Source organism: Gobio gobio (genome assembly GCF_949357685.1).
Source record: "Gobio gobio genome assembly, chromosome: 17".
Classification (NCBI taxonomy): Eukaryota; Metazoa; Chordata; class Actinopteri; order Cypriniformes; family Gobionidae; genus Gobio; species Gobio gobio.
The window spans coordinates 44,431,865-44,456,224 of NC_137110.1; the positions used below are offsets into that span (position 1 = coordinate 44,431,865).

At 38.9% G+C, this 24,360-nt stretch overlaps 1 protein-coding gene across 5 annotated transcripts in view; it reads right to left on the bottom strand.

The window, feature by feature from the left end:
- The window catches only part of nbeal1 (neurobeachin-like 1), an 89,466-nt gene that overhangs the window by 57,085 nt on the left and 8,021 nt on the right, over nt 1–24,360 (bottom strand). For all 5 annotated transcript variants that reach the window (XM_079841109.1, XM_079841108.1, XM_079841107.1 and 2 more), the window contains exons 3-4: nt 6,110–6,201; nt 955–1,116 (exon numbers count right to left, since the gene is read on the bottom strand). In XM_079841109.1, the coding sequence (XP_079697235.1) occupies nt 955–1,116; nt 6,110–6,201 (254 nt within the window). The remainder of the gene's footprint in view (nt 1–954; nt 1,117–6,109; nt 6,202–24,360) is intronic.

Consider the following 24,360-nt stretch of genomic DNA (forward strand, 5'->3'; position numbering starts at 1 on the left):
TGTGTGTGTGTGTGTGTGTGTGTGGACAAATTACATCAACATTTCACTGAGTGGATGCATGTGAAATGTTTACAGATGACAAATTTGCCCCAGGAGCTGCACTATCGTTCATAAGTTTGGGGTCCATAAGATTGCTTAATGTTTTTGAAAGAAGTCTCTTCTGCTCACCAAGGCTGCGTTTATTGGATCAAAAATACAGTAAAAACAGTAAAATTGTGAAATATTATTACAATTTAAAATAACTATTTTCTATTTTTAATATATAGTAAAAATATAATTTATTCCTGTGATCAAAGCTACATTTTCAGCGTCTTCAGTGTCACATGATCCTTCAGAAATCATTCTAATATGATGATTTGCTGCTAAAGAAATATTTCTGATTATTATTATCAATGTTGCTGCTTCATATTTTTGTAGAAACCACGATACAGGATTCTTTGATGAAGAAAAAGTTCAAAGAGTACTTTTGTAACAATATAAAGGACTTTGCTCCTAAATAAAGGAGTCTATGGGATGTGTGTGTGTGTGTGTGTGTGTGTGTGTGTGTGTGTGTGTGTGTGTGTGTGTGTGTGTGTGTGTGTGTGTGTGTGTGTGTGTGTGTGTGTGTGTGTGTGTGTGTGTGTGTATAAATGAGCAGCAGCTGCCATTCGTGCAATCGCACTGTCAGACCCTGAAAAGTCTCGAGGTGTCGCTGAAAGTGGAAACCACACATGAACCTTCAGCAGCAGGTGCTCGGAGAACTCATGAAACATTCAGCAGGACCACGGGTGTCCAGTTTCTGTTTTCACTGAGATTCGATGCACTTCATATTTTCATAAGAGACTGTTGAAATGATTTTTCTTCAGTTTATTGCCTTTCTAAACATAATGCGTATCCGTTTCTGTAATAGTTTTTCTTCCTTAGTCATAAAGTTCTCTCCCATCAGGCCACTGGTGTGACATCTCAGAGTCTGACCTGCAGATGACGATGAGGAACTTGAGGAGCAGGAGGGCTAACATCTGCTGCTCGGGCTCCAGCCCCTCAGATGCTTTCTGCACACACTGCAGCAGCTGCAGACGTAACACCTGCAGGATGTTATCAGGCAGCAGCGTCATGACGGGGGGCGTCTCCTCCAACCTGCAAAACCATTATCAATGCAAAACCATTATTAAAAGCAGGGTAGGCCATTTGTTCCAGAAACATTTCTTGTTATGCTAGTTGAAAGTCTCTTCACATCCTTACAGCAATCACCAAGTTATTTATATGTATTTATATCATCTGTGGAAGGCGTAGGACCATAAAATGTCCATTCGTTCCGAATGCAATGGCACAATGTCCTATCTGCCTGTCAACTTGTGTTTTTATATCTCTGTGCACCTTCTCACGCAGACATCACACGTCATGCTACGAGTTAGACAGACATCAGTCAGCAAACACCGCAACCGAGACAGCCGCCCCTTTTACAGTTCCTCCTGAACCAAAACAACAAGTTCACGCCATAACTACTGTCATTTGGAAAAGATGCAAACCCGTGGCGTTATACTCAGAGCGGTTTGTGACTCGAATTTATGCGTTTTAATGGCAACACCATCTACGCAACGAATTAATCTGCAGCAGTCAGGTGGTGCATGTCAGTGTTTAAGTTGTTTATGTTCATTATTATTGTCATTTTATGTGTTTTGAGACATCATAACGCCGTATCTCATCTCACGACGCTTTGCAAACTCTGCTGTTTGTGTTCACGTGTTTCGAAGAAGGCGTGGTTTTGGAGATGGAGGGTGGGATCTTGTGCTTTCAAAGCTAACTTGCTATTGCTAGCCGCTCTGAAAATTGCCTAGCCTATCTTTTAAGTAGTCTCTATGGTTTGAGTATGAAACTTATATGGTGCTTTAGTGTTATTTTGTGATGCATGAATACAATGAAAAAATGGTAATACTTTACAATAAGGTTTTTATTGTTATCATTGATGTTAATTAATGAATACATTTTTAATGAAATAAAATTTAGCAATATTAAACACTGATCAGGCATAACATTATGACATGTGAAGTGAATAACACTGATTATCTCTTTATCACGGCACCTGTTAGTGGGTGGGATATATTAGCCAGCAAGTTAACATTTTGTCCTCAAAGTTGATGTGTTATAAGCAGGAAAAATGGGCAAGCGTAAGGATTTGAGTGAGTTTGACAAGGGCCAAATTGTGATGGCTAGACGAAACTGCAGCTCTTGTTGGGTGTTCCCAGTCTACTGTGGTCAGTCTCTATCAAAAGAGGTCCAAGGAAGGAACTGTGGTGAACCGGCGTCAGGGTCATGGGCGGCCAAAGCTCATTGATGCACGTGGGGAGCTAAGGCTGGCCCGTGTGGTCCGATCAAAAAGATGAGCTACTGTAGCTCAAATTGCTCAAGAAGTTAATGCTGGTTCTGATAGAAAGGTGTCAGAACACACAGTACATCACAGTTTGTTGCATATGGGGCTGCATAGCCGCAGACCAGTCAGGGTGCCCATGCTGACCCCTGTCCACCACCGAAAGCGGCAAAAGTGGGCACGTGAGCATCAGAAACTGGACCACGGAGCAATGAAAGAAGGTGGCCTGGTCTGATGAATCACGTTTTCTTTTACATCACGTGGATGGCCAGGTGCATGTGCGTCTTTTACCTGGGGAACACATGGCACCAGGATGCACTATGGGAAGAAGGCAAGCCGGTGGAGGCAGTGTGATGCTTTGGGCAATGTTCTGCTGGGAAACCTTGGGTCCTGCCATCCATGTGGTTGTTACTTTGACACTTACCACCTACCTAAGCATTGTTGCAGACCATGTACACCCTTTCATGGAAACGGTATTCCCTGGTGGCTGTGGCCTCTTTCAGGAATGGTTTGAGGAGCACAACAACGTGTTTGAGGTGTTGAACAAACAAGTCCATTCATGGAGGCCCAGCCCGACCTCACAACTTACAGGATTTAAGGGTTAGTTCACCCAAAAATGAAAATTAGCCCATGATTTTCTCACCCTCAAGCCATCCTAGGTGTTTACATTTTTCTTTCAGATGAACACAATCAGAGTTATGTGGATATATTCCCACATTAACTCTGAACTGCGAGAGGCACTACACTTTTTACTTTTACTCTACACCCCCCCACCCCCCACCCCGGGACCGTGTGGAGCAGTTATATGATGGATATAGATGACCTTGTGGAATTCAAAAATGAAGCAACATTCACTGCCATTATAAAGCTTGGAAGAGCCAGGACATTTTTTAATATAACTCGGATTGTGTTTGTCTGAAAGAAGAATGTCATATACAACTAGGATGGCTTGAGGGTGAGTAAATCATGGGCTAATTTTCATTTTTGGGTGAACTAACCCTTTAAAGGATCTGCTGCTAATATCTTGGTGCCAGATACCACAGCACACCTTCAGGGGTCTAGTGGAGTCCATGCCTCGACGGGTCAGGGCTGTTGCAGACCGACTGAAGAATAGAACGACTGAAATATTTTCTTGTAAAACATGGTCTAATGATCTGATCAAACTACTCTTGCAATCACGACTTTAAAGGCAAGTACTGCACTACAAGAGTGTGTTCTTCCAGCAGCAGAAGGAGTGAGAGAACTGTACAGTAATGAAGCAGATCTGTGCGAGAGCAGCACAGCTGTGAAGGAGAGAGAGCGCTGAGACAAATAAACCCATTACAATCCAATCTCCCTCTCTCTGTCTGTCGGTTCCTGGCTCTCCTCTCGCTCTGCATTACGTAATGTCATCTGACAGCCTAAGCACTTCATGATCACATGACCACAGCTGGGAGAGCCAGAGCGATTTTCTCATGCCACACACTCTGCACTACCGCCACATAAATCCTTCAACACTCTCCTTCTTTCTCTCCTTCTGTAAATCTCTTATCCACCCCCCTCTTTTTATCTAGTTCCCCCCTCTTATTTTTTCCATGCATTCATGTGCACACACACACACACAAAGACTGGGCTGGATGAATTCTCTGTATTGCCACTCACTTGCATCAGAACATGACCATGATGGCAGGGCGTCCGTTAACTATGGCTCATTATCCACAGACACACATGGCTACAGCTGCCATATTAGTGTTGTCACGATACTGGAATTTCTCACTTCGATACGATACCTAAAAAAAGTATCGATGTTCGATGCCATTTTCGATAGCACGGGGGGGGGAAACGCTGCATATACTGTCAATTAGATATTTTTATTATTATTTTTTTGTACGTCTATTGAAAATTTAGACAATCAAAAAATTCTTCCGAAGAGATCACTTTATATGATAAAGCTTTTTTTTCATAGATAGACGTTGATCTCACAAATATTTGCTATCTCAATGTATTTTTTACAATGGGGTAATTGTGTTGCAATAGCTTACACACAGCACAAGGAAGCTTGATTTCAAATGGTACATTGAATTAAAAAAGACGAGTAAACAGTAATAAAATAAGAACTAATAAACAAATTACTAGCAATAGCACAAATGAATACAATAGAAAGATACAAATGAAATAGAATGCTTTCTTTTTTCATGTAGGTATTCAGGTAAGAAACTGAATAAAAAAATCTAAGTAAACAAATTTAAAATAACATTGGATAATCTTAAAGAGCACCTATCATGGAATTTTGAAATGTACCTTTCATGTAGTGTGTAACATAGATCTAAGTGAACAAAAACATCCTGCAAAGTTTGAAATATGACAGTGCACCGTATATATAGTTATTTTCTTTCAAAATAAGAGTCGACTCGGAGTCATTTTTAAGAATCGTTAGAAGACCGAAGCTTTTTCTCTGACTAGATGACGTCAACTTGTCAAGTTATTTGAATACGATACGCCCACTTATTGCGCTCCAAGACGCCAGTGAAAACTAGAAAACATCATGGCGACGAGACGCTGTGTTCTGAAGTGCGACTCAAAAGCAAACTTTTTTCATCTGCCCAAGGATGAGCATTTGAAGACTAAGTGGCTTGAAGACAAACCATACATCGTCGTGATTGAGTGTTTATTAGTCTTCAAATGTCTATATTTGCATGTTTCGCGATCTCAGGAAGCTTTTATTATGGACTTCTATTATGGCACATGGTATCTTCTTCGTCTGTCTGTACCATATATGGACTACATGTGCACAGAGCGCCATCCGGCTGCCAGTATGAATTGAAAACAACACATAAGAGACATCTGCGCATTTTGAGGAAGTATTGAATAATCTTGTCTTTTTGTAGTTTGAATAACTATAACAACATAGAGAGGCACGTTTATCCGACCGCTGTCCCTTTAAGACCTGACGCACGCATGGAATCAAAATACTGTTCCTCATTCTTCCTGAACTGTTTATGACTGTGTTTACGTTAATACTCACCAAGATGGGCTTTGTGACATTATTTTTGAGTGTATTTGACCATTAATAAGCTGGGAAAAAGAGCTCATTTTTGCACTTGTATGTCAGAGGCGGCTTTATTATGGTATGTGTGTGCGCATCAGATGTGAGCGCAAAATATGCAGGAATGAATATGTGCAATCCCACGCGAAATTCAGACCTGTCACACCAACAATAACACTCTGTCATGAGGAAAAATCTAGCAGAACGCGCCGGCGCGCTCGCCGTGTTCAGAGGGTTAACCGGACTGAGTGAGAGGAGGCGGGTGCATTTCAACGCGCTGTCGGTCAAAGAGGAGAGCGCAGCTTGTATCAGTGTATCGATACTGTAGAAAGGAGGATTGGTATCATTTCAGATATTTCCGTATCGATACATATCGATATTTTTGACAACACTATGCCATATTAGGCGTTATGATTTCTCCCATTCATATAGTATGTACCAGAGGACCATTTCTGCCCTATTCAGTCTCTGCTTCTACACAATTTCAGGGAATCCAAGTGATTCAAGATGTAAAACTACACATTATCAAAACTGACTACTCAGTGGACTGCCTGAATAAGGTGGACCAGACTTGATGCTAACAGTCTACAATCTGGATATGCAAGAAAAAGTCTAGAAAAAGATGAAGATTTATCACAAGGAACTGTGAACTAATTAGCCGATTCCTGATCGGTCTTCATGAGGTTTAAGTGCATCAGATTGATGGATGAACGTAGCTGGACTGCCGTAAACTCTACCTGGTTGGCGATTTCTCGAAATCCACATCCAGGCATCTCTCATAGGAGCCGATGAAGATCTCCAACCAGAGTTTCAGATAGTCCGGGTCCTTCTACAGGTTACAGAAAACAACAGAGAGAGAAAAAGGAATACGTTATTCAAGGAAAGAATTATTCATGGAGATCAAATCTAAATGTGCCTTAGCATTTACATTTATGCATTTGGCAGATGCTTTTATTCAAAGTGACTCCCATTGTTTTCAGGTGTATATATAGAAGTTCATGCCTTCCCTAATCAAACCCATGACCTTGACGTTGAGTACCAGGAATGCATTCAGTTATCAACAGTTATCTAAGGTGTGCCCAAATGTTTCAGGTATATCAGGTGCAACACGAGACGCTTGACGACTAACAAACTGGCCTGACCACATTTCAACAGGAATTGCCAACCTGGCACACATTCCAACATTCCAGAAAACGGAGTAGCTTGACCTAGAACAACGCTCCTTAGAAACATACAAACCCTTTAACCCCAGTCAGAATGAAATCTCGATCAACAGCCGTCAGCAGTCTAATGAATTTATGAAACACGTGACGCTCTAATTGACGTGGCTGGAGTGTATCACCACTCAATGCGGCCGTTTGTGAGGTCAATGCTTAAGCTGTGTTACACTCAGACGTCCAGAACAGGAAATCAAGCTCAAAAATTCCTCTCGGTGAGATCATCAGAACAGCTATGCAAGCCCATGCCAAAAAAACAACTCGCAATATCTGACCAATAAGAAACATGGACAACACAACACCAAAAAGAGTGAGAATATGAGAAAAGAAAAGTAGAATGTGTTTATGTGTGTGCGCGAAAGAAAAGCCCCATTCATTTGGGATCCAGAGGCAAGAGACAGATGACTCGGTCTGGCTAAAGGTGGCACACCCTGTTTATTTAGAGCTCACGCCACAGAACGGACACTGCCTTGCTCCTGATGCCCTATCCAGATGGAAGGGTGTGGGGCGATTCAGTCACATTCTCCTACTCATACACGTTCCCATTTAAAGTCATTTTTCTTCCTAAAGCACTAAACAATAATTCTAAGTAGTCTTTTATGCTGAATTGCACGCCCTGGGGGAAACTATTTTGTTGTAACTTGCACACCTGAATGAGTCCTGCATAATACTTGATTTGTTTGTTCTTGTAAAATCAGTGTGTATATTACAGTTTAAAGTTGGCATGAAACAGAAGTTGCGATAGTCTTTTCTTCCCTATTGTGGGGAAAACGGCTTCTGGAACAAGAACAAATGAAAGGCTGGGTTTGAGTTTGTCAATGGGGAATTGATTGGATGGTTGTGGTTTGCTATTGGTGGGTCTCATGTGAGTGACAGGTTGCCCCGTCCTCGAGCCAGTAAATACATCATCAGAGAAGAGATGTCACTGCAAGAGGGAGGGGAAGTTATTTTGATTTTGGATTATAAGGCACATGAATTAAAAATAAATAAATAATGATGTGCATGGATAAATCACTTACAATAAACACTGCAATATTCCATAAAAAAAAATAAGAATTGTCAATTTTGATTTCATAGTGTAACTTCAGCATCTGACAGTCTCATCCCTAAGGCTTATTTCATAAATGGTTATGTATTCATAGACTGGGCAATCCAAACCCTTACTAATGCCGGGCATATGACCTACAGCCACAACACTGAGCTCACTCTAATCACATGGGCTAGACATCCTGTCCATTTGACATGCCATAATAATTTGACTTCTAGTGTGCAGGATATTCTCTCTCCTGTAAACATTTCTATATCTGTTATGATCTCCTTCTAGAAATATTGTGGGTTACATGCTCAAGCTTGAGATGTTGTACATTTCCACAGAAAATAATGCTGCCTCACCCCTCAATTTGTAAAAACATGCATTTACAAGCCTAGCAAACAAGTTTAAAAAAAACATAAAAACCTTTCAAGCATGTCTTGCTGTCTACTATCTACATAAGCAGCGACTTCTAAGGCATTGTTGTGTTAGCATGGTTGTTAAAGGAACACTGTGGGATTTCATGTGTTGTGTGATATCTCTGCGCCCAAGTAGCAGTGCTTCGCCTGTGCTTCCCCATAATATAGTCCCAAGTCAATATCTGCCTAGGAAATCGCCTAGTCTTAATCTGCATCGCTATTTGTACTCGTTGTGAATACGCAGGCCACAAGAAGTAATTAGGTGGGGGGCTTTTTTGGGATCACTGTTACATGGGACATGCTAGCTGGCAACATAGGATTCCATTCATTATGCTAAACTAAGCTAGCGGCGACCCTGCCAAACTAAAACAGTGCATGCACGGAGACAAAAATGCATTTGCCCACATATCTAAATGTAGGAAAGAAGTTGAATAAGCCCTATTTCTAAAAACGGTGGAGTGTTCCTTTAAGCTAACAAGAAGATACTTTAATAGAGTACATCAGGAATGAGTTCAAACCAAAGACTTTATTTATATGAATGGGAGAAACTGCAATGCACAATGTGGCGGAATAAGTCCCGCGATCTTAAGAAAAGAGCCAATCGGCAATCAGTAAAGTCATCAAGTGACTGCAGCTTGGTCCAGCTTGAAAAATGCAGGGTTTTTTTGTCATGATGTCGAGTGTTTAGAAACAAGATTTGAGACAGTTGTTGTCAGATTTCATTGGTGATTTCAAATATGAAATTTTATCGTATGCTTGGCAAAAAGTTTTGAAGATTTTTATGTTTCCCCATTCAAAGAGATAACAGCTGCACTTGCATGCCCGAGAGGCGTTTCAAAGATGGCCGCCGAGTGAAATATATAGAGACTTTGGTTCAAAACCACTAGAAATTAGTTCATGTTCCATCATCAATGAGTTTTATGAATACGTTTTTGGGTAAATGCCTGAAATATGGTTTGTGGTTAACACAAGCTCAAGGTTTTATCATGTTTATTCTACAACATAAAATACATCTAGTAATACTTTACTTGCCTTAAAAGCGGTTGCTAACAAGTGGCTAAATGGGACTACAGAGGTTGTCTGGAATATTAAACATCACCACCCGAACAGTAAACTCATCTATTTGCTAGTGCACTTTTACATCCTCGTTTTGTTTATAAATCATGCTCTTGCTAATTATTTTCACTCAAACTTTAACCAAAATAGATTTTAAATAAAAACTGAAAGATTTGTCGGAAGCTTATGGTGACATTGTGAAACCATGGGGTAGTTCCTCTATAGCCCAAGTTTAGCTTTTTACTTTTGACGATTGTATTCAGGCTTCAAAAAATCATAAAAGCCATTTGTGAAGTTTATCTTGATGAAGAAAACATGTAAGAATTTGGTTACAGGGGTGATGGAAAAATTTTATTTTTATTTGGTTGAAAGAACCAGGATGATGCTCTTCAAATTATGGGCTGGCCTACAAAATGACTCTGCCAAAGTCTAACACACACACACACACATACACACACACACACAAAAAAAAACATAAATGTTGGGTAAAATAGTTTGCTTTAACTTATACACTACAACTTACTGAAACGTATCATAGGTGGTGTAATCACCGTTTCAACCGCGGAAAGACGCCAATAAAACAGCTTGTAAACAATGTCACATAGCATCACATTTACCTCAGAAGTCATTCAGTGTCCACAGCTGTTAGTTCACTAGAGAAAGGAACTCTTTTGCTAAATATATGCACTATATTTTTAGCCTATATATACTAATTATATTCTACTTAACCTGTTAGTGATGTCTTGATTATTTAATGATAAATCTAAAAATAAATAGCAACTGAATTTAGGCTAATAGTTTGGGCTCTGTTGTTAACCTAAAGTTATATTATAGTAATGTGCAAGTAAGGGCTCCCTATATAGTTTACAGCATTATCTTTAAGAAACTTTTAGCTATAATTGAATTCATTTAAGGACAGACACAATTTTTTCAGTAAACCACTGTTTAATAAAAATAAATAACAAGTCATTTTGTAAAACTTCTGTACCAAACCCGTACCGAACAGTGACTTTAAAGGGTTAGTTCACCCAAAAATGAAAATTCTGTCATTAATTACTTACCCTCATGTCGTTCGACACCCGTCAGACCTCCGTTCATCTTCGGAACAGAAATTAAGATATTTTAGTTGAAATCTGATGCCTCTGAAAGTCCTCCATTGGCTCAATGGTACTCTACACTCTCAAGACCCTTAAAAGGTACTAAAGACGTCGTTACAAAGTCCAACTCACTACACTGGTTCTAAAATAACTTTATGAATCGGCGACAATAGTTTTTGTGCGCAAAAAAACCCTAAATAACGACTTACATAGTGATGACGATTTCAAAACAAAGCATCATGAAGCTTCGAAGCGTTATGAATCACTGAGCCGAATGATGATTCGGATCGCATGTCAAACCGCCAAACTGCTGAAATTTGGCGATTCAAACCGCTGAATCGACTCAGTGATTCATAACGCTTCGAAGCTTCATGATGCTTTGTTTTGAAATCGTCATCACTATGTAAGTCGTTATTTAGGGTTTTTTTGCGCACAAAAACTATTGTCGCCGATTCATAAAGTTATTGTAGAACCACTGTAGTGAGATGGACTTTGTAACGACGTCTTTAGTACCTTTTAAGGGTCTTGAGAGTGTAGAGTACCATTGAGCCTTTCAGAGGCATCAGATTTCAACTAAAATATCTTAATTTCTGTTCCGAATATGAACGGAGGTCTGACGGGTGTCGAACGACATGAGGGTAAGTAATTAATGACAGAATTTTCATTTTTGGGTGAACTAACCCTTTAAGGGCGTTTTCACACCTGAAAGTCCGCACCAAGGTCCGAACCGAAGTTCATGTTTTGATACATTTTATACATTCGGTTAGTTTTGGTTTGGTTTCACATTGCAATTATGCGAGCGCACTAAAGAACTTTACATGACATACTCGCGTCCTGTAGTCATCATCTATGGGCTGCCTCTGGACATTGATTGGTTTGTAAACGGACATGCGTCTGACGTCAGCGTTTTTAACAAGCATGAATGAATGAACGGACGCATATCGTTGCCACTATTGAACAGTGCGCATTGCTTGACTATTTTCTTTTCGTTACGTTTAAAAGTGGACATTTCAAGCTTTATATACACATATTTCTCATGTTTGTGAGACAAGTAGCCTGCTGAGTTTCGGTTTATTTGAGACCCGCTCCAGTTCATGTGCAAAGCATGTGATCGCTCCCGCGATTATTGTCTGCTATAGACTATTTGCTTCTTATTTATTAAATCAAGGCAATTATCTGATTAAACGTTGATTAAAATTAAGATACAATTTATACAAAACGAAATTCACATTAAAGAAAGGCTTTCTAAGCAAAATCATTCAAAATTTCTTTCAAAATCATTTCTGACCTTCTGACTTCTGACATATTGCGCATCTTTTCACTTTTCATAATCAATGTAGCCTAGATGACATTTAAAAATAACATTATAATATTTAAACATAAACAGGAACTTCCTTTAAATGGTCTGAAAGTACGAACCATACAGAAAATGCTTTCACACTAGAAACGAACCGAACCTTTGTTAAGTTTGATCCGGACCGAGACTACCTCTTTTGTCGGACCAAATTTCATCTGTTTGGTCCGGACCATGGTACGGGGGAGGTTTCACACCTGCAATTTTGATTTGGACCAAACTGAAAAGTCTGAAAATCCGGACCAAACAAGGTAGGTGTGAAAGCGCCCTAAAACGGAGGAACGTACCGAATCGTGAATTTTGTGTACCATTACACCCCTAATATATATATTAGGGATGTGACGGTGAGGAAATTTTCCCACCGGTTAATTGATGTGTGACAACACCGGTAATACCGGTATCACCGACTTTTAAATCACTAATTCTATCTAACCGAAAGTAACATGCACACGACTGCTCTGAACTGAAAACGCGCCAGTGCGCACACACCGTGAATGACAGCTCGTCTGTAAATGCGTGCTCTGTGAGGCCATGGGTGCGTCTCAATCAGTTCCCTAGTTCAGTAGTCAGGGCACTGATCAAGCATTGATCAGTCTATGATTGAGATGCACGCCATGAATGAATAACAGTTCGTCCGTAAAGCCTTGTTTATACTCGACGTGCCCGCACGAGCGAGAGGGTGTGCGCGGCAAAAATAAAAGCGCGCAGTCAGCGTAGAGCGGAGGCTCGCACTTCGGAGCCAGGCGAAAAGTAAACAATGCACGCTCGGAGCGGCCGTGCACATTTTTCTTTCAGTTTTGAATAAGCGCCAATTCAGCTGCGGGTTGCTTGAATTGTGGGTTCATTAGCCTATTATTTTTAATGAAAAACACAACAACAAAACAAATGACAAACTCCCTTAAATAGGCGCTTTTACGTTTCGCTTTGAAACCAAATCTTCCGCGATCATCTCAGTCAGCTCCTCACTCTTAAATCTGATGAATGACTCCTGCCGCTGCCGAGACTCACGGTCGGATCCTGCTTTATTAAGCAGATACGTTCAGTTTTTATTTGTATCGTCTGTTCTCTAACTGAACTAAATTATTTTATTACTATAAAAAAAATCAAAAAGCCACGGTGGGCAAGTGATGTAACCGGTGTTGAGTCTGGACACCGGTAACACCGGCAACACCGACTATCGTAGCAAGCCTAATATATATATATATATATCTTCTGGGGATGGTTTCTCCATGATGGAAGAATTTGGGAGAAACAAGATAATATGAAGAACTAATATGATGCTTACTGCTAACCGCCTTGTGTCAGGGATCTGCTAATATGATGCCTTAAAATGTTGTCTAGGTGGGCAGCTCAATCTAGGTTTTGGAACAAAGCTACTACTTCATATAACACCTACACATCAACCTCCATGCTTTAGTATGAGACTTGAGTGATAACCATAAACCATTTCTGCCTAAGCAAAGTTATATTATTTAACTCATGCCATCACTAGCTAAAAAAGTAAATTCACAGGAATTAAGTTGATATTAAAGCATGCATAATTGGCATAAAATGCATAACACTTTCATAAAAATGTCTGTTTTTAAATCCTGAAAGATGAGAAATCCTATCTGACTTGAGGTCACTTTCTTCTTTCTCATCTAATCTTATGTGCATTTCAGTTAGCCTGGATGCCGAACTTAGCCCCGCCCACAACATTTGAGGTTGGGAAGTTCCGTTGATCCGTTGTGGAGCAACTATGCTTGAACCAGAGCTGTTCGGACCAATCAAAGTGTCAGGGCGGGCTTTATACAATGATGGATAGATGATAAACAGTAACGTAATCATCCACGTCACCAAAGAGCGCTTGGGTTGAATTTGTTTACTAAACGGAGAACTTGTTCATATATGCATTCGCCTTTACTATTTCTCTCAAAAATGATGATCGTGTTGGTAAGTACTCCGTGCATCCTGAAATTCTTTTTACAACACCGGCTAAGATTGTTTACACTCGTCTTCTTCTACTTCTTCCAGCGTGCGTGCAGTTGAGTTCTGTTGACAACCATGCGCCGTTCAACATACGCCACTTACTCCGTTGCTCTGATTGGTTGTAGGTCTATCCAATTGAGAGCAGAGGCATATCTGCACTCCATGATGGAAGAATTCGGCAGAAACAAAATAGAAATAATGTGATGCTTACTGCTAACGGCCTTGTGTCAGGGATCTGCTAATATGATGCCTTCAAATGTTGTCTAGGTGGGCGCTCAATCTAGGTTTTCTTTCCTGGTTCGGTTGAAACCGCACCATAATCACAGCCCAACGGAGCAGTATCAGACTCATTTTCTGACTAGAATTAGAGTATGACAACGTCAGGCTACATTTCAGTCACAATCCTTCACAACAGGAGTTCGAGCTCCTGCGAGGATCGGATAGGAACTGTTACCATGGTGAGGAAAGAGGGCATAGCACTTTCCAATCTCCCTATCTCTCTCTCTCTCTCTTTAACATGTTTTCCTCTTTCTCACCCCACTATCTCGGTTTTCTTACTTTTCTCTCACACTTACTTTTGTATCCCGCTGTCCTTATCTCCTCTCCCTCTCTCTTGCCATGTGTGTGCCCTCTGAACCCGCAAACCAGACGAGATGGCGAAAGAGAAAGGACAACAAGGCAAAAGAAAGCAGCCAAGATGATTTATGGAGCTCATGATCTACGGATTCAATTCATTAACATCTGCTTTATACACAGCAACAGCACAGGTGTGTAGGAGTTCTGACCTGATCTCAGAGAGGTTAGACAACAGCTGGGAAAGAGTTGGAAAAGAATCATAATAGTGCCTCTTTAAATAGTGAGTACTGTATGTGTGTGTACGTGTATAAATAGCACACAGCCCTGTAAAAGCTGTTTATAGCCATCATTGAAGGACATGCCCTGATAATCACTGGTCTTAACTGGGTCAAAGGTCAACACACAAGTAGCTCCATCCCATTCACAAGACAACTGCTGCTGTCAAACTGTGTGTTCAGTGACTCTGCGCAGTCTATCATTATCTCAGAGGGGGCGTGTGTGTGTGTTTATGGGATCACGACTGTAACCAGGAAACACAAAGACCAGCTTCTATTAAATTGCTTGAGTAAACAGACCATATGAAAAGAGAGCAATTTCATCATGCATGCCTCATTCAGTCCGTCCGGTTCTTCCTTCAATTGTTTTCAACTCGGTTTCATTCACTCATCTGCCATGTAGACATTTGTCCATCTGGCATTCTTGCCATTCAGGCAGACAGCAAAGATGTAACACTTTGTGGGTGTAACCATCTCAAAAATCACATGAAACCACCAACAATGATCATGAAGACTAACCCAATTTGGACAATAATTGTTTTTATGGGGTTGCAATGTCATTTTATTATTTACAGGCACTAACCGCAAACTTTATTACTGTCTGAATTGGAAACATCAGTGTGTTTCTCTCACAAACCAAGAGAAAATTACCTGATCCAAATGTCCTGTTAGTTTCTGACAAACTGGATCAAATGTGTGTTTCTTATGTGAGTTTACAAAGCAAAAAGTAACCACAGCAAAATGCAGGTCTTTGACACTTTCAAAGAAAGGGAAAGTTTTTGTCTAGTATTACTATAACTATTGCTCATACTTAGGGTTACATGTCTGTTCAAATCACTTAGGATTTCCTAATACAGGTGTTTAAACAGGAAAACATCACTCAGAATCAAATATGGGCTTTCTGCGATATGACCAAAATCTTATTTCATGATAATATATGAGAAATTTTATTTCACAATAACGATATATATCACAATATAGTTTTGCTTTAAATAAGGTTATGATATCAACATTTTTGATACCACTGATGCTTCAAAATTCTAATCACCATTTTCAATATCTTTAAAAAACTAATACTAGCATAAAAAAACCTCTCAAGCTTACTGAAGACAAAATAGACCTGAAAAACTTGAAGCACTAGAAATACTACATAAAATGTATTAAGTAGTGGTGGGCATCGATTAAAAAAAAAACTAATTAATCGCACCTTTTTCTGTAATTAATCGCGATTAATCGCAAGTTTTTAATATTTTACGTTTTTAATATTTTGATATTGTAATAATTTCAGTTACTCTCCAAATTAATGTATAACTAATTTAAAGACAGCATATTTTAAATATGTGTTGTATTGTCATATTTTTATGAATGAAGGCCAGTATCACTGATACTAAAGTGTCTATGAAACATTAATGACGTTACATTACAGTATAACTGAAAGCTCCCAATTTCAACATTTATTAGGCTTTAAAAAAACAACTTTTAATTTAAGTGAACTTAAAACAATCTTTACATAAACCCAAAATAATACATGTTATATTTACCCATGGCCTTCCCTGTTATACAGAAATGTAATAGTTATCTTTCTTAACTGCATAAATAATCAATTAAATATAGATGAATCATCATTAAAGCTAACATTTTCTCTGTTCCCGTTGTTCTTTGATGAACATTATTGATGATCATCAGCGCTCCTGTCACTTTAAGAACAGCCGCGGATCTCACGCGCTGTCCCGCGCATCTCATTTCCTCACAACTCTTTAAGTTCATTTAAGACGTTATTTAACTAATTTAAGACTCCTAATATGAGAATACTCAAAGTGCTCTGTGTTATTGTTTGTTCAAGAGCAAAAGAGAACTCGATGTGAGCAGGAAACTGACGCGAGTCTATCTATGCGTTGAGTGTGTGTATGTGTGTGTGTGTGTGTCCTGATTAGCTGACATGAGACGCATCCACACAGACAGGACACTAACACACACACACACACACACACACACACACACACACACACACACACACACACACACACACACAGGACATTGGCATACAGCGCGTTCGCTTGTGTATTGTCACGCTTGGAAGCATTTACATGAATAAGAGCGTGATGATCATGTAGCAAAAGCTAAAGCAAAAATGGATATAAAAACGGACGCTGCGTTTTTTGCGTTAAATATTTTAATTGCGTTAAGCTGAAAAAATTAATCGCCCGCGTTAACGCGCTAATTTGCCCAGCCCTAGTATTAAGTAATCAAATGTATAAATAAACAACAACTGCATAGTCTTTTCTATTGTAAATTAAATATACATTTATTCTTATTAAAGTTACAAAATTGATTCAGTCAAAAGCAGCGAGAGATTTTCTCTCTTTAGCCACGTTTCCACCGCAGGAACTTTCCCCAGGAACTAGGGACCTTGGGGTGGTACTCGGTGTGTTTCGACCGCAGGGACGAGGGTCTAAATGAAGTTCCGGGAAAATATTTCCCCCTCAAAATGGCCCTGCTCGCTAGGTAGTACTTTTTTAAAGTTCAGGAACTTTCAGCGGTGGGAATTGGGCGCTGAACATGCTGATTGGTTCAGTTCATGCAGCATTTTATTTCAATCTTAAGTCTGTTGTGGTGCGTGCTGTAAGAGTTGTTTGCTATTCGAAACAACAGTGAAGTAAAAAAAAACGACAGATGGACCGATGACAAGGTTCAGGCTTTATTAAGCGTTTGCGGAGGACTAAATCCAGTGGGAACTGGAAAGCCGCGCGCAGTCCTACATCACCGGACTAATCTTCACTGTACTTTAGACCGCGATGGAAACGCAAACAGCAACAGGTCTGAGGGAAAAAAGGTCCTGGGACAAATTGCTCTGGGTAATTTCAGTGGAAACAGGGCTTTTTATTGTTGTTTGATTAGTATTAATAATGACAGTAGGTAAAATTGGATGCTGTCACTTTAAGACCGCTGCATGGATCCAATATACTGATGCGTTGATCTTTCTCAATTTCTCAGTTCATTCTCAACTGTTTACATTCACTTAAAAGGTGCACTGTGTAACGTTTCCGTCCGCTAGAGGTTGTCTATTCAAAACAAAGGCATAGTTTGATGACGCCAAGTTTGAGCGTTGAATCTTGGGACATGTGGTCTTCACAAGGGCTGCACGATATGAGGAAAAGCTGCGATGTGCGATAACATTGTTTAATATTGCGATGACGATATGACTTGCGATAAATATTCAGATGTCAATGTTAGCTATACTGTTCTCATGTCTTAGTGCTTTAATAGGTCGTGTTCAGTGTTGGGCAGTAACGGTATACATGTACCGGCATTACGTATTCAGAATAGGCTACATATTAACTGTATTCCATTACAGTTACAATTTAAATAGTTGATATTTATAATACAGTTACATTGTTGAAATCAATGGATAACATTAACGATTCTTCTCATGAGTTTCATGAGTTTATTTACTCTCTAAATAAATTAAGGTAACTCAATGCATTTCTCAGAAGCCCCAATACAAAAACGAAAAAATGCACAATTTGCGTGATCAGTCACAATGGAGTCGGAAGAGGAGCAGCGGGAGCTAGAGGTAGAGATGGAGCCAGAACAACAGAGCCAGGGCAAGAAAGCGTTTCTATCTTGGAAATTCAAACAGCATTTCACATTAAAGAAAGAGAAGGGAAAACGAAATATAACACTCCAGTGTAACTGTGGCGCGGTGGCTGGGGGTGGCGGCTACACACGCACGCCTATATTTTATATAGCCTATATTATATATATAAATGTGTTATATATTCGTTAAATAGCCTATATTATTCGTTTATATTTTTTATTGTCAAAATGTAGGCTATTTAATTGAGATTGAGGTATATATATATATATATATATATATATATATATATATATATATATATATATATATATATATATATATATATATATATATATATATATATATATATATATTTTTTTTTTTTTTTTTTTTTATAAATATCTGTAAATAATCGAAATATAAATAATATAAGTTAAATATTAGTTAAAGAAAAAATTTGTTTATTTTTCCCCACAGACGTGCGTCATGCCTCTTTGCGCTGAAAGGGAAGACACGAGCCGGAAAGAAGCGTCGTTTTCAAATATCTTCATGTTTTCTCCTGATGTTCCAAAACTGATACTTGTAGTAAAATGTGAAGAACGAAATTATCTTCCGCAGGGTCAAGAACTTAGGCTTTGTTTGAATATGCGCTGTGAGAGAAAGCGAAACTAAAAATCTACGGCGTGTATGAAATACGCTATACACAAAAACTTGACCAAGTCTAATATCAAGCACAAACTGTGTTAAATAAAGTAAAGTTTGAAGTAAAATGTATCTGTCCTAATCCGTTTTCTACTTTACCACAGTAAATGATGCGAATATAGCCTACTCCTAAATAAATCAAACAAGGAAGAAACGTTGAATCCACTGTGAGAGACGTAAATGAGGATTTGGGAAAATAAATAAGCAGCAGGACTTTTATTATGCCACAGTCACCACCGCCATTTCCGCTTTTCTGGTCACGAGTATGAGGTGAAGCAGCTCTGTTTATCATATTAAATACATCTGAGTGTGTTGAAAATAATGTTAGGACGTTACTCTGTGCGTTCCCTCTGCGGCTTGTTGCACTTGTTTACACTTGAGTCACACTGCAGTGAGAGTAAAGCGTTTCTGCAAAATAAAACCGGAAACTGAGGGTAACGCAGATATGACGCCATCGACAGACGACTCCCTCACACATCCCGGTTCCTTGGTTAAAATAGCAATTTTCTCACAGTTTAAAAATAGTTGGGAATATTTGCGATATTGTAAGTACTCATCTGATCAAAATACCAATGGCCTAGTGGTTTTTGGATATTTTACAGCAAAAATTTTACATATTGTAGCTTGAAGATATAAATAACTGTTTACTTACAAATACATGTCACTTTGACACATAGGTATGTGTATTTAAGCATTCAAGCCCAAGTAGGGAGCAAAATGCACTCAGTCCAGTTCTCACGCACTCTATGAGCAGCGGCTCCATGACGTGCGTCTCAGAGAGTGTGCATATACTGAAATGAGTCTTTCGCTGCTAATTGTGATTCAACGGTTTAAAATCCCCTGTTTATAAGCAGTGCCTAAAAATATATGCAAAAGATAAGCTTTTGCTGTGAGCTTTTAGGACAGTAACGTCACATGACCATAACCGATATAGAGACGATAGTCCAAAATCTCTACCAGTTGACAAATTTCTACCGGTCAATCGTGTCTACCATATATGCCCTCCCCTAGGCTCTAAACACGAGACTAGAAACCTCAAAAAAAAAAAAAAAAAAAAAAAAAATTCTCTAGTATTTGTTTGTTTTCAGCACTGGGTTAGATAATTTATTTTGTTAACAGATGAAATTGAACATAAAGAGGCTGAGCAGGTTGGGCTTCACATCAATTTGTCCCAGGTAAGACAAACACATGTCCCAGAATGCACAGCAAAAGCCCGTATCGTCTGCCAACATGCATAAATGTAAATCTGATAGACATAAAAAAGTTATTATTAGGCTGCAATAGCGTGCTTAAGACGAAATGTCACTTCACGCTGCGTTGTGAAGATCACAGGCTGGTTAATGCATGAGAGCAGAAACCATAAACAAAAGCAAAGGTCAATTTTGCAGCAAACAAAACCACACTGGACTTGTGACTATCAGCTCATGACGGAAGGACGAGCTGGCAGGTTGAACAGCTCACCGTGAGTCTTCAGAGAATATTAATGCAGCTTATTGCAAAAAAGGTCATTGCGACTTTTAGCTCACAATTGTGTGCATAATTCTGACTTTTTTCAGAATTACGAGAAATAAAGTCAGAATTGAGATTTATAAACTCACAGCATTTGCAAGAAAAAAAGTCAGAATTGCAAGATTCTATTTTCTTAAGAATTGTGAGATAAACTTGCAATTGTGTGTTATAAAGTCAGACTCAGAGTCATTAGATATTATAAACTTGCTATTACGACAAAAAAAAAGCAGAGTATATAAACTCGCAACTGTGAGAAAAAAAGATGCAATTACCTTTTTAATTTTTTACTCCGTGTCGGAAACAAGACTCTATATATAGTACTATACACCACAGATCATATTTCGTGATGCTTTTATCATCATTTAATCATCGACGAGTGTTGCAAATTAGTCTTCACTACGAGATACTTGCATTGGATGGCTGTTGTTTCAGTTTTATCTATGCATGTATGCATTTTATCTATGTATTGAATGTATCTGTCCCTATTCTGATTGATCAGTGAAACATGCATGTTTTATTCCAACTTTTTTATCCCTTTTAGACCTAAATCACATGTCCCCTGCCACAACCGAAGGCTAATGTTCAGATTTGGAAATCTTATTTTATGTGACAGGTCATCTGGATAAGTCCTGGGTCCCTGTGGACAGCTGGGAATCTGAGGGGCTCAGGGTCTAATCACTGTATTACGCTGACATGACAGACCCACAAGACACTGCTGACAACTACAGAGGACGCTAAATATCCTCTCATGTAGAAACGATAACGGTCTGGAAAATGTGTTATTATTGCATTTGTTCTAGATCATCATTAGAGTGTTAAATGTCCTGTACAGAACTAACCTCGCCGCAGTCTGATGATCACAACAGTCTCAATAAAAACAAGGATCTGACAATACGAGCGCGGCTGTGCTGCCTACACAAAACACAAAGACAAGGAAGTGTGCTATTGTGTTCAACTACTCGCCAAGATCAGATATACATATATACATAAACATAAAAAACTAATACAACATAAAAACTGAAATTTAAAAAAAGTATAATAATAAAATAGCTATATTGCAAACACAATCTCAAGGGTGAAAAAGTAGATATAAAATAAATAAAAAAATGTATAATAACAAACACATTTTACTTCAATATTGTGATGCATTTCCATGCAAAACATCATTAAAACAAGGCGATTGTACCTTTCAAGAATTGATTAGATGGTGAAGTGTGTTTCTACATGACAGCTTATTGGGGGGAAAACTATAGCCATGACGTTTACACTACCACAGTGACATGATCCCACTCATTTTAATGGAGAGCTGGTGATTTGAGGCCACACTACTTGAAATTTCTTTAAAGTTAGCATGAAACAGAAGTTGCGATAGACTTTTCTTCCATATTGTGACATACATATCCGAGTGAAGCGGCTTCTGGAAAGAGAAAAAAATTAGGACGTGACTTGATTTCGTCCTCGGGAATTGATTGGGTCGTAGGAAGTTAGGTGTTGCTTAGATATGCTACGATTCTGGATAAATATAATTGTTTTATCATTTCAAACAGAGATTACATTTCTCCCACGATTCTGAATAAACAACTAAACAAAATAACCTAATTTACTAGAGGTTCTGACAAAATGTTAATTGCTGCAGTCTATTGTTTAGTTAATCTGAATTATTAAAAAAACTTAAAAAATTGTGAATGATTCAATGACTCATAAATACTTCCACATGAACTAAAAGAAATGGATAAATCCATTTATGTGTATGGATAAATAATTTATAATAAACACTGCAGCACTCAAAAAAAAAAGAATTGCCAATTTTGATTTCATGGTAACTACAGGGTTTTTCCTACATTGAAAATTTTTTGGCGGCCGCCAAAACAAATTTTTGCCCCGCCAAAGCCTTATTTGATCAGTTATTGTGATTTATGAGTGATGTAGATCTACTGCGCTTGTGATCGGCGCATGTTAACTGATGACAGAGAGAACGAGCGGAGAGCCCTACCCCGCGCGCACGAAGAGAGAACGAGCGGAGAGCCCTACCCCGCGCGCACGCTCTCGGTCTTCAAAATAAGCACCGTTTTAGCATTCTAATATATCACATATCACGTTAATCAAAAGTTCGGAAGACCGAATCCATGTTGCACGTGGTGGATTCGGACATTTTTGTCCTTGAACTACCGCTGGATGTGAATTGCGCTCAAAAAACGCTAACTCTTCACCGACCAGCTGACATAAACCATACTTTCAATAAACGGGAAACAAATCCTATCCAGTTATGAAGTGTTTTCTGTGTGTTGACAAATCTTTCGCGATGTTCTAACAGACGGGATTCACACACAAAGCGTCTGCTGGTGTCCGATTCGCGACCTAATGACTCCTATGAACCGAATCATTTTAACGACTGGTTAGAACAACTGAACTGTCCAACAATGAACTCACGAATCAGTTTAATCATTTACTCAGAACATCTGAAATGAGAACACAAGTGTGCTCACCCAATTTAGCAAGAGTGGATAGTAAGAATTAGTTTGAATTATCCACAGTCTTTCAGCTTATTTCTGTTGACAATGTGTAGTAAATAAATAGCCTAAAATCATTTAGTTTAGACTGGAGTGAGGTGAAACCAGAACAAAGTTATTAGCTAGCTGATAATTTTAAGAAATTGTATATGGCAGAAAATTAGGCTATTTGTTATTTTTTTAATACTATTTTTTAATATTGATATGGTTATATACCAAAACAATTATTTGTAAATAGTGTAAAAATGAGGAACAAAAGAAACAAAAATCAAGGTATCGAAATAAGATAAGCAAAAATTACAAACTGTTTCTTTGAATTTATTTTAAATTTATTGTCAGTATTGCGATCGCAGATCACGTGGGTAGGGTACTTTTTACTGTGTATGTGTGGATGACCATGTCTGTCAGCCACCACCGAAGACCATTTTTGACCCAGGAAAAACCCTGAACTAACTTTATGTAGATGAAGAGCTACATTCGAGAGCGACAACCAATAGGAGTGAATAAAGTCACTGGCAGTGTGAATCGAGCTTTAGGGGCTGTTTACATAACACAGTTTTTAACTAAAATGGAAAACGTAGGCAATTTGGCCATTCATTTAAAAGATAATGGCGTTTTGATGGGCTGAAAAATGTGAGAATACAAACAAAACGTGTTTCAAAGTGCAAGTTTTTGAAAACGAGACCGTTATAGTCTGCCGTGTAAACTACAAAAACAAGAATTTGTAAAAACGGTGACATCATGCGCGTCACATGTTCAGTCCATAGGCGTGTAGTGTTTCTTTACAAAGTGACATCGCCAACTACTGGCCTGGCATTAATAATACAGCATTTAGTCCTTTTCGCAGATCAGTGTGAAAGAGAATCGTCTTGACAGCATTGTCTATACGTGAAAAATGCAAAGAATTTTTTTCCGTTTATAGAACATTGTTGTCGTGTACTGTATATGTACCCTAAAGGTGATGATACATGGGGCAACTTTTTGAGCAATGTTGCCGTCAACAGGCAACCAGGTGGCAACAGTATCCAGATAGAAATTTTTTTCCCATTCTCAATGGGAAAGTGACCAAGCAACATTGCTCAAAAAAGTTGCCCTGTATATCTTCACCTTTAAGGTCAGAGGAAGTCCATATTATCTAGTCTAGTAATTATCTAAAAAGATATCTTTAAAAAGGTGCTGTATGTAAGAATGACAGCTATTGGTCGAAATGGACTGCAGCAGTCAAAATTCAAAGTATTGTTTGCCCTGCCCCCTCCTCCTCAAACTCGACAAAGTGATGAGTTGATGTATCCGTGTTTAACGTGCTTCCGTTCATAGACATTTTTAGATGGATGCCAAGGCTTTTTAGGTCAGGTAGAATCTGCGATCTCTGACCCAGTTTGTTTGCTGGCTTCCATGGCTGGCTACACTAGGCTGTGTTTTCAGCCAACTGGCAACTTGTGGTGTTGAAATACTATTGGGTAAACTGGCAACGTGCGTTATCGCACAGACCAAAACAAAAACAGACATTCCGACACGGAATGCACATTACAAAGTAAAATAACTGGCTGTAGCATTGCTTTTCGGAGAAACGAGTGTGTGAACTCAGCATAGTGTTGTCAAAAGTACCGGCCGGTACTGACATTTTAAAAAATGTGATGATTTGGGCGCTGTTGAGTGGAATCGTAAACACCTCTGACTGCCCATTGTGCTCACGCG